This window comes from Gossypium hirsutum, chromosome D07 (genome assembly GCF_007990345.1).
Source record: "Gossypium hirsutum isolate 1008001.06 chromosome D07, Gossypium_hirsutum_v2.1, whole genome shotgun sequence".
In the NCBI taxonomy this organism is placed as follows: domain Eukaryota; kingdom Viridiplantae; phylum Streptophyta; class Magnoliopsida; order Malvales; family Malvaceae; genus Gossypium; species Gossypium hirsutum.
Genome location: NC_053443.1, coordinates 38,930,353 through 38,942,179, shown reverse-complemented (window position 1 = coordinate 38,942,179; position 11,827 = coordinate 38,930,353). Strand labels below are relative to the sequence as shown.

The following is an 11,827-nucleotide window of genomic DNA, read 5'->3' as shown; positions in this document are numbered from 1 at the left end:
GTACACTTGGAACTTAATGTATGCAATGGTTTGCACTCCCCTGATATTTCACATATTGTTAGTGTTGTAAGTAGATACATGGCAACTCGATAAATTACACTTGCAAGCAGTTAAGTGGATCCTCATATATTCGAGGGGGATATCAAATACTCGTTTAGATTTCAAAAGAAGTTTAGAGGGTTTAGTTGGCTATGTAGACTCAAATTATGCAAGAGACTTAGATAAAAAGGAGATCTCTCACAAGTTATCTATTTGCTTTATCGACTACCGAGGTTGAATATATGACAATCACGAAAGTAGTGAAAGGATCTATTTGGTTGAGAGGTCTATTCTGAGAGCTGGTGAATAAACATGATGTGGCTATTGTATATTGCGATAGTCAAAGTGCCATACATATCGCTTAGGATCAAATGCATCACAAAAGAACAAAGCACATAAACATTCGTTATCACTTTGTTTGGGAGGTGGTTGTTCAAGGAGATGTTCAGATTCACAAAATCAACACAAAAAATAATCTAGTCGATATGATGACCAAAAGGCCTTCTAGTTTCCAAGTTCAAACATTATTTGGACTTGGTCAGCATCCTGCAAAGATCGAGTTTGGCCCCAGACGGGACTCGACAAAGAAGGCATTACGGAAATACAGAGTCAAAGTGGAGATTGGTGGAGTGTGCCTCACATTTCAAACGAAATAGGGTGGATGTTGTGACGAGGAAGAGCTGATGTCCCGACGATGCGACAAACAATGTAATAACAAGAAGAAGCTAATGAAGATGCTACGTGTGACATCCCAACAAGCCGATAAACGATGTTACGGTATGACAACATGTTCCCTGCTAAATCAGGTTTCTTCTCTTAGTTAAACTCTACTATATTTCCTAGTTAAACTCTAATAATTCTAGGGATATTTTAATTAGACTAGCCCACGAATTTCAGGCTATAAATAGGGTTTTTAGCAACCATATAGAGGTTGATTCAACAAAAAATTGAGAGTTTTGTGGGAACTTCAGGAGAACTTTGTATTTTGGGTTCGGGTTTGTTTTTGTTTCTCCATTTTGTACTCCTTTTTCGATTATTTGTCGTTTTAGTGAAGTTTTCTTTACTTGCGGTTTTTTTATCCTCTTTAAAGGAGTTTTTCCGCGTAAATATTTGTGTCCAATTTTTCCGATTAGTTCTTGTTTGCTACTTAATTCGGGTTTATCCCCAACAAAGTAGAAGAACATACCTTGGATCCAAGTTGATCTGACAATCAATGTTGGAGATCGGAGAAAAAACTGTTTAAATTTTGGTTCGCAGATTCATGACGTTTAAAGTTATTTCATGAAAAGAATGAACTATAGAAAGAAAAAGGAAATGGAGCTTTTGATTGGTGCAAGTGGTGCCAATAGACAACGTTATATAATAACTATTTTAACAGCTTAGAGACTTAAATGAAAACTTTTAAGTAAAATAACTATTTTGTAACTTTTTAAAGTTGAATGAACCTACTAATAATTTAGTGATATTGGGTGTAGTTCACCCAATTATTTAATATATAACTAATATATATTTTCTGTAAAAAATAGCAGAACATATATTTTAACTCAGAATTTTAAATAAAATGGTTAACTTTGTATTAAATAATAATGATTTAATTTAAGTTTTAAATCAGAATCAAACCTTTTGGGCTTCTAAATTTTGGCCCATTTCTGTATTTTGATGTAAAAACCCTCTTAAAACAACATTATTTTTCTATAAAAAAACCAACATTGTTTTGCCCGTCCGTTTCCTAGGCTACGTAAAATGGCCGTCGGATCCAGAAAAAGCTTTGTATATAAATAAGCCGTTGCAGAGAAAACCCTAAAAATAATTTGAAGGGGTTCATTTTGTCTTTGCGCCGGTCTTCTATCTCCTCGACTCACTTCCCAGCCAAAGGTCCCATTTCTTCTTCTTGTTCATCATTTTGTTTGATGTTTTTCTTCTGTTTACCATTATTTTGTTTGACATTTTGGTTTTATGTACTGAAATTACAGGTAAGCCATGGTTAAGCATAACAATGTTATTCCAAATGGGCACTTTAAGAAGCACTGGCAGAACTACGTGAAAACTTGGTTCAACCAGCCAGCAAGGAAGGCTAGAAGAAGAATTGGTGGGTTTTCTATTAGATTCTTTTGTTTTTTTTTAATGAATTATCATGTTTTTTAGATCGAAGTTGATCTGTAATGAATGGGATTTTGGGATTTTTGCAGCAAGGCAAAAGAAAGCAGTAAGGATCTTTCCAAGACCTACTGCTGGGCCTCTTCGCCCTGTTGTTCATGGCCAGACCTTGAAGTACAACATGAAGTTGAGAGCTGGCAACGGTTTCACTCTTGGAGAGCTTAAGGTATGCTCTTTTCTGCTCTCATTTTGTTCTACACAAATTTTTGTCATGTTTAGAAGTTCTTGATCTTTCTAATGTACTACCATGATATTTTTGTTTTAAGTTTTTTTCTTATTTAGATTGTAGAAAAGACATTTTGGTAAATTCCATAATAAATGCTAACTGTAATTTCAAGTGATTGAAGAAATATTTTGTTACTCTGCAATGTGATCAGTAATATTATTGACCAGCAACGTTTATGTAAAAATAAATCCTCTTGGTGTTTTTGTAAGTGTAGATAGATTGATGTGTCTAACATATATGCTAGATAATGTTTGATTCCCATCTTCATGTAGTTGCTATATTGTTACAAATGCCGTACTCACTGTATTCTCTTATTAGGCAGCTGGTATTTCAAAGAAACTTGCACCCACCATAGGTATTGCTGTTGATCACCGCCGTAAAAATCGATATCTTGAAGGTCTTCAAGCCAATGTTCAGAGACTTAAGACCTACAAGGCCAAACTTGTTGTCTTACCAAGATGTGCTCGCAAATTTAAGGTAATTTTAATTTGGTTTTCAGTGATTAGCACGTTAAATCCCTTGTTGTTTATAACATTAATTTTGCTTTTTGTTCATGTAGGCTGGTGATTCTACTGCCAAAGAGCTTGCAACTGCAACCCAAGTACAAGGATCATATATGCCTATTTCTCGTGAGAAGCCTTCAGTTGATCTTGTGAAGGTCACAGAGGAGATGAAGTCATTCAAGGCTTATAACAAGCTCCGTGTGGAACGAATGAATGAGCGCCATATTGGTGCCAGATTGAAGAAGGCTGCTGAGGCTGAAAAAGAAGATAAGAAGTAACGTTGTTTGAGGGCTATGTTCTGGGATTTAACTAGTTAAAGACGTTAGCTTTTTCCTTTTCTCTTTTTTTTTTATTAATTTTTTTGGTTTTTTCTTTTCTCTTTTTTTATTAATTTTTTTGGTTTTCTTGTCAGTTGGGTTAAAACAGTACCTTTAAAGCTTGGTATTACGTTTGTAATTCTGTTTTCGATTTTGTTAAGTTTTAGAGTTCTACAATACCTAAGGAAAAGCTTAATTATTTTTGGAAATTAGTCAATGATTTGTTTAGCAGGAAAATTGTTTTCGGAAATAATAAATTCTTTTTAAAAGTGATATATTTTTTTTTGTGTTTTGAATTTTCTTAAAATGTGTTTTTGGAATTCGATAATTTTTTGAATTAATTTCAAAATTTATTTTCATCGATCTAATAGAATATTGAATGTTTTCATTTTTTGAAAAAAAAAAGTATATTCTTACTAATTAGATTAGGAAACTAAATTTTATTATTAATTATAAATCAATAAATAATATTAAATCAAAATATTTTTATTTAATTATGAACACAATTTTTAACAAATAATTTTGTTAATAGGTGTAATTGTAGAAACTCTATTTTGTTAATGGTGTAATTTTAGGATTTGTAATTAATTTTGAATTAGGGTTTTAGGATGGATTAGTTACTGGTTAATCAATTATTAGCTTCTGGCCTCTAACTGATAAATCGATTAGTTGATACTCGCTTATCTCTTGTCTCACTTTCTCAACTAGGATAAACTACGATTTACTCAGTTAAACTTATCTCTCTATCTCATCCAACCTATGATTACTTCCTAGGGTTGTCAACCCTAAGGTTTAGGAACGCATAATCTCTACCAACTAATCCTCTTGGAAAATCCTAAATCTTCCATTAATCACGTCCCCATCCACTCATTAATCTCTCTTAAGGGATTTAGCCACTCATATTATTCATAATCTCAAACTCAATTGAATAAAATGTGTAAATAACACAATTGAATCGAAAGAGAAAAGAGATCAAAATAATCCTAGAATAGATATTGATTGAAGAACGAAGTAGTAAATCTCTCGATCGAAATGACGAATCGTGTCGCTCACAAAAGAAAATAAATAAAATACTTTAATATTATAATAAGAACTCTTAGACCGAAATTGATTCCAAGAGAAAAGAACCAAGTTGTTTAAGAAAATCGAAAAAAAGCTAAGATTAATCATACTCCTAATCTACGAGAGTTTTGAAGGCGTCTAGGACGACTTCGTTACATCAAACCCTATGGTATTATTTATAGAAGTGTTGCCAGCCCAAATTAGGTCTTCAGCATGTCCTACGTCTTCATATAAAGTCAATTGTGTGAACGAAAATGGCCTTGGTATCCTTGGGCATCACGTCGACCTATGTCGTGCCATAGGCCTTGCATGGCGCGACATGATAGTCAAATTGTGCCTTCCTTGGTTTGTCCTATGCTTTGACGGCTCGTGAAGCTTGTGCATCACTCGTCCTTTGCTCCCACGTCAATTGGGCCTATAAATCACAATCCTACACACTCAATTACACACATTAGCACTATCTAAGACCCGTGTTGACCTAATAGGTCACAACACTCACAAAATGTGTTAACAACACTTATTTTTACTAATATTTAATTTTAACTACTAAATACCAAAAACGTAATATAAAATACTAAATTGGCTAGAAAACAAGCTTCTTCAGTGTGAAAATAAGTTGAATTAACTACTACATTTGTCGAGAAGTCACCTTCCAAGCAAGATTCACATTGTGGAAGATCAAATTCTTTAAGTGAACTTAATATGTCATTTTTCACAAGTCCAGTGATTCTTTATTGGTTAAACTTATTTTCACAAGTCTAGTGGTTCTTTCTTGGTTAATATAACCAAGTCTCAGATGCCAAAGGTATGCCTCATGAGAGTGAGAAGTTTTAAGTATTTTATTCGATATTTCAATCTCAAGCAGTGTGTACATATTTGGTTTAATAAAATAGAGATTATTTGACATCCATCCATTACAGATAAGATTGCGATTTCTAAATATTGCAATTCTGTTATTAAAAGTCACGACCAACCTGTCTTTATATAAACATGCAACAAAAATTAAGTTTCTTTTGAAACTTGGTACATAGAAAACGTCTCTTAAAATAATCTTCCTAAAACTATCAAAATAAAGATGTACATATTCCACTGCTTCAGCAACCACACATGTCTCATTCTTGGCCCGCAACAATAAGCTCTTATCTCTAAGATCTTTTGTCTCCTCGAACCCCCTTGTCTTTGGTGGTTAGGTATTCCTTCCACTCTCTACAATTTGCCTTGAAGTGCTAGTTCTTACTGTAGAAGAAACATTCAGAATTAGATAAGTCTTTAGGCTTTTTGGTTATCTTCCTTTCCACTTGTGGTGGCCCAAAGGCCTTAGTCTTTCCTTAGCCTACTTTCCCTTCCTTTTAAAGAAGAAGTGACAACTATGTTTTCTTCTGCTCTTCGGACCGGTTGACCGCCATTCAGCATTAACTCATAGGATTGTAACTCCTTCATGAGTTGTGTTAGCATCAGGTTTTTGTTACCAAGGTTATATACAACCCAAAAGCTAGCAAAATCCTTGGATAAGCTTTTGAACACCATCTTAATTTAAGTATTCTGGTCCCAATTGGCCTGATTGTCCGTGACTTCGACAAAGTATCACATAAGAGTAATCATTTGATCTTTAACAGGAGTGTCGGGATTTTACTGGGCATTCATTAAACTAGTTATAGCAGACTGTCGAGCCAAGGCAACTTGACCTCCAAACATGTCTTCTAGCGTATCCAGAATTGCTTTGGCAGTCTTACAACTCTTCAGTTGCTTATATAAGGTGTTGGCCACGCTTGCCAGTAGATAGCAACAAGCTATCTCATCAAACTCCTCCCGTTCTAGCCTTAGCTCGAGTGGCCGGTGGACACTTATTATCAATAATTGTTTTAAGTTTCTCACAACTCTGAACAATTATTAGGTTGTATAGATCGAGATATTTAGATTTAAAATTTTCCATGTCAAAGGTTTCTGTTACATGAGAACTTAGTTTAGGCTTATGTTTGGTATGCTTGTAATGAGTCATTGATTGATTTTTGGATGTATTGTTGTGTGAATTTGTTGTGTTGAAGTTTCAAATTCAATAGAACCTTCTACGAGTAAAAGTAAAGGCAAGGAAAAGCTAGTTTAAGCTTTCGACTTTTCGGTGAAAGCGCAATTGGTAAGTGTTTGGAATGATTACTTGTGAACATGATTCAATGCATTATTTAGAAATTTAGTAGTAGCCTAAACCCTACTCTAAATTTCGAGTGTAAGCTTTCTCATACCTATGTTATCTTGTGAACAAAGTGTTTATGTGTTTGTGAATATGTGAATTGAGATGAGATACTATAACATGTGATATGAGGTTAGGATAACTGTTATGAAAGTGCAAATATGTACATGTTATGTATATATTAATTGTTAGTGATAATGTTTTGCTAAAGATGCAAATATGCAGCGATTGTGCACAGATAATTGGCAAGTAATATGTGTTTAACTTCAGATGTTTTGGCCTTGTGATCTTGAAACCTTTGGATATAGTTGGCATGCTATAGGATTGTGAGCACTCACCTATAATTACAGTGATTTTGGGCATTGAGACCCTGGGACATGTTGGAGGGATAAGGAAATGTGAGCTAAGCTCCATTCAACGGGACATGTGAGGGGAAATAAAGAGAGTGTTAGCTTTATGCTTCACTTTTCAGACATGTTTGACTCTATGTGTCTATGTTTGGTGTGTTGGAGATCCGCGTACCCAATGAGTGATGATAGAGCTCACTTTTATGTTTTATAGCTCAAGTGTCAAATTATCTTAAAATGTATATATGTGTAACTTGATGTATGCCTAAATTAGTATGTGACCATTATGCAATTTATCTATAAAGATATTTTGAATATTGTGATATATGCTTGAATGTTAGGTGATTATATGTGTAATAGGATATCTGTTTAAAAGTGAATATGTTCAACATGTAACAGAACTAATAATAATGCACGAGTAAGTATATTATGACACTAAAGTTGGAACTGTTAAGGTTATGCTATATAGTTGTTTCGTTAATGCTTGACAAACTGTTTGCATGGTAGTTGTTCTAGGCATTCACTGAGCTTGTTAAGCTCACTCAACTCCATTCTTTAACCATTGCAGATTAGTTGTGTACCAGTGTGAGCGGTGTGGTTTTCGAGAGGTGATCCATGCAAGTCTATTTATTATTTTCGTAGGTGTTTATTTGTTTAGTTATTTACGTTTTGGGGGAAAAGGCAATGTGGTAGACTAGTTATAGCCCTATTGATTTCTAGACATTATGTTGGTTTTTGGTTCGGTTTATAAGGATTACATGTTATTGTTATGCTTGGGTTCATGAACTTGAGGATGGATTGACAGTGATTGATGCATGATGTTTAGGAACTAAATTGGAATGGATTAATTGCATATGTATGCAGCATTTTTGAGGTGTGGAGCAGAGGTATCTATAATCGGGTTTTAAAACTGATACCTCTATGTTTTGAAATGTGCAAGAAGTTAAAATAGATATTTGGTATCGATACCTTTTCTCGAGTATCGATACCCGGGGTAAATTTATCGATATTTAATGACAGGTACCAATAATTTTCAAGACTCTGGATTTAGTTGAGAAACAGAATGCAAGTTTGGTATTGTTTTTTTTCCAGGTGGTATCTGTAAGATTATGCCCAAAGATCAATCATAAGATGGTTGTAATAACATACTTGATTTATCATGTTTATTAATATAAGGCAATATAAGGTGTTACCATTATTATTTCAATTTCTTTTCTGTAAGTATAAATGAATTGTTTTATAATAATGTACTGAGAATAATATGATTATTCTTAAAAGGTCCTTAGTCAAATATTATTGTTGACTAGGACAACAATAATGCATTAAGACTAACATGTAGTTGATTGATGATAAAGAGTTGTCATTGACATGGAGTGTCAAAATCAATGCATGAATATGTTGTTAGAGAACAAACATATTGGACTGACCCGCTATGAGTATGTTTCTTGGATTATTATGTAACTGTCACAACATTACTCATAGTGATTAATATGTATATGATCCTCAGACTTGAGATCATCATTATCCCAACATCGTGAGTTGTATATTTTGATACAGTCAAACGTACACCGTAACTGGTTGTTCTATAAAAGCTGATGTTGGATATACCACAATCTATGTAGAGGGATATGGTTGATCAATATAGGATAAGTTCCTCCTACATAATGGGAGTAATATCTTAGGCCACTTGATTGAGTGAAACTAGAAAAGCATGACCATGCTCAAATAAGTTGATATGAGATGTCATACTTATTTGTATATCATAGTCTACTCAAGATATCAAGGAACATGGGATGGACTATGCAAGTGTGACTATTCCATGACTTGTGTCCAATCCAGAGATAAAGGACTTAAAGATTAATGCATGAAAGGTTAATCGCAAAAAGGTTATGTCGAATCATGATTTCTTGTAACTTAGGTAGCAATGATGCATTGCTAGATGCCACTCATTGTTTGTAACATTAGATTCGTTCTAGTATTACTGCTAATGTTACAAAAACCTACAGGGTCACACCATATGGTTGAAATGAACGGAATAAAACATAGTTGGTATTGTGTTTGGTTGTCACATGAATTAAATTAATTCTATAATTAATTTAATTGGGTAATCAAATATCGAACATATTATATGTACAAGATTGTTGTACACATAATGAGAACATAGTTCTATTAATATATGAATTTGGTTCGTATATAAATTTAAATAAATATAGTTTACCGAAATCCTTGTTATAATTAATGTAATTATAATTTTCAGTTTAAAACATTATTTTATTTATTTATTTATTTTTAATTATGATTATTATGTTCGGATAAAAATTTTATGAATTATGATTCATTATATATATACCAATTATAAGAGGGTTAGTGTGTGAGAGTTTTAAAAAACCCTAAGAAATAAAATCCCAAAATTTTGCTTGTGAAGTCTAGTAGCCGTCAAGCAAAGAATTCTCCAAAACAGTTTTGGGAATTTCTTCCTTTCATTGTCAAACCGGGTGGATTACGTAGAGGTTGGAATCACGAAAGGTTGCGCTTGGTTCGATAGTAGATTAGAATTCTATTTGCCGAGGCATCGTTGTCTACTCAGATTAAAATTATGGTAATTTCGAAACCATTATTTCACCACGATTCGTTCCTTGCACATGGATCCATGGGTTGGATCACCAGAATTATTTTTTATTAATTTTCGCTGCGCCATGGGGGTACCGGCATTCCCAACAGTATTAATACCACACTAAGAAAATATCGATACCCTAGTGTCAGTATCGATACCTACAGACCTGGTTTAAGAAAGTTGCTAAATGGACCTTGTGCATGTTAATACTCATTTTTAAGACTGTTTATGGAATGCTTTGCATGTAATAATGATAATTAAACCAACTAAGTGACCTAAAACCTACATGCATATTATAATAAAGGACGTTTTGCTCAAAATAAGTTTTCAACTTGTTGTGAGTGAGATGAGACGGTGGTGTGGCATTTCGTATTCGGGCTTGGCGACCAGGCCGATTATAAGGTGTTACATTGAGCCCATTACCACAGCTCAATGCTACCCAACCACTATTTGAGAGAAGGATCGGACCTCGCCTGCTTATGTCTGAATCGGTGTGGTTCCAACTCGTACCCTACGTATGTATTCTGATAAAACACGTTACCATTACTTTTAGTAAATAGACTCGAAATATTTATAGATACAAATTTAAATACGATATTTTTACCCATGTTCACGATTTTTTTGCACTAGCCCTTGTTCTTGTACTCATTCTGGAAGTTGACAGTGATGTGGCGAATGCTGTAGACAGACCTCTACAGAACCTCAGATTGTTGAATCGTAGCAACAAGGCCCTTGGATCTTTCGAAGAAAATGCAAATGTTGTCTTGCCAGACAACATGCCTCCGCAAATTCCTAATGAAAAATTCCTACGATTCGGAATTCTCTAACTCCACGTTGGCAAAGGTGATCGGTGGTAAAATTTGGTTACCATTTTGTGCAACCGCAATCAGAAGTCTTTGTGTGTATTTTCCATAAAGCCACGTTCCATTAACTTGCACAAGCGATTTGCAGTGGGAGAAGGCACTAACACATGGATAGAAAGTCTAGAACAATCGGCGAAAAACTCTTCTCCCTAGTTCAAGTTGTCCATCGGGGCCTCTGTAAGGCAACGTTTGCAAGTCCACGACAGTTCCTGGCACGTACTCCACCATCACCGAAATCCACTCCTGAAGTTCATTGTATGACTCATCCCAGTCGTCGTACAATTGCTGCATGGCCATTTGTTTCACCCACCATGCTTTCCTATACGACAGTTTGTACTGGAATCAGGTTTTCATGTTCGTAATCAATGTCGACACAGGAATGGTTGGGCTATCTTTCACTATTGGCATAATGCAATTGCAGATACTTTTGGCATCCAATTTCCAGTGGTCTTGAGTCATATGTGAGGCAGTGCATGTATGGTACCCTTCTAATTTTCGTATTTTCCACTGTTGAGCCCTCTGTATAATATAGCCCAAACCCACTACCCACACTCATCACCGGCTCTCCAACATTCCCCAAAATAAAATGTCGATGTAGACTTGGCAACCTTGTAATCAATCGACACCTTCATGCTGTATTGTTTAATGGAAAACACACAGCCCGCCTTGTTCTTGAACCGTTGCCCAACGAACAACTCTTCCAATTACGAATTTGACGCCAATAGGGACTATATCGGTGTACTCAAGGAACTTGGATGCATGTGTTGTATCTGGATCTACGCTCAACATGTCCCTCTAGGGTCATTCCGTAAAATAATCCCACGACTCGGGTTACTGAAATAAGAGGCGTAAGCATCTTCAACCTCTTTCGGGCATTCATTGTTGATATTGTCTGGAACCTCATCAATATCGGGGTCACTAAAATCTTCAACATCCTGATCAAAATCTTCACCATTATTGGTCCTTTCTCCAATGTCTACCTCAGTGCCTATCACCTCCGGATGTATTTGTAGACGGGGACCCGGGGCAGGGTTATTATACAAACTCCCACCATAATTTAGATTTTCGGGCATATACGATGTCCCACCGCATTCTAACTAATCTGTCCATCTGACACTAAGATCAAAGTCAAACCCACGATGTTGACTTATTGGACTAACATTCTCAACAGGCTCTAAGTCGACTAACTCAACAAATAACTCAATTGGTTGGGGGTTCTCACTCCCAGTTGACCACCATATTTCCATCACATTGCCCAAGTCATCATGATCTAACAGGTGCATCTCAAAAAATTTCAACAGATCTGTAGAGATTGGAAACATGTAAAAAAAAATCTAAACACGTCCCTTCCACAACGGATAGTTATTTTCGCACTGGTCTTTCTTTTCATTTCTTCCAGCTTCACAGTTTTATTGAATCGCAACCCTACTCTCTGCCGAGCTTGAAATAAACAACCAACATCACCTTCTACAATTTCACCATAAAAAAAGAACGTACACCATAAACACCGA

At 35.1% G+C, this 11,827-nt stretch overlaps 1 protein-coding gene across 1 annotated transcript; it reads left to right on the top strand.

Moving 5' to 3' along the window:
- Positions 1–1,729: 1,729 nt before the first annotated feature.
- LOC107954756 (60S ribosomal protein L13-1) lies at positions 1,730–3,419 on the top strand. The gene is made up of 5 exons (XM_016890412.2): positions 1,730–1,914; positions 2,013–2,128; positions 2,229–2,362; positions 2,741–2,899; positions 2,982–3,419. The coding sequence occupies exons 2-5, from the start codon at positions 2,020–2,022 to the stop codon at positions 3,201–3,203; spliced, it is 624 nt and encodes a 207-aa protein (XP_016745901.1). The 5' UTR covers positions 1,730–1,914; positions 2,013–2,019; the 3' UTR covers positions 3,204–3,419.
- Positions 3,420–11,827: the final 8,408 nt, after the last annotated feature.

Bases quoted from the DNA above. Each gene is read 5' to 3' on its own strand.
- LOC107954756 (XM_016890412.2), top strand. From the start codon at position 2,020: ATGGTTAAGCATAACAATGTTATTCCAAATGGGCACTTTAAGAAGCAC. The intron at 2,129-2,228 runs GTGGGTTTTCTA...GGATTTTTGCAG, and splicing joins GAAGGCTAGAAGAAGAATTG to CAAGGCAAAAGAAAGCAGTA. The intron at 2,363-2,740 runs GTATGCTCTTTT...TTCTCTTATTAG, and splicing joins TCACTCTTGGAGAGCTTAAG to GCAGCTGGTATTTCAAAGAA.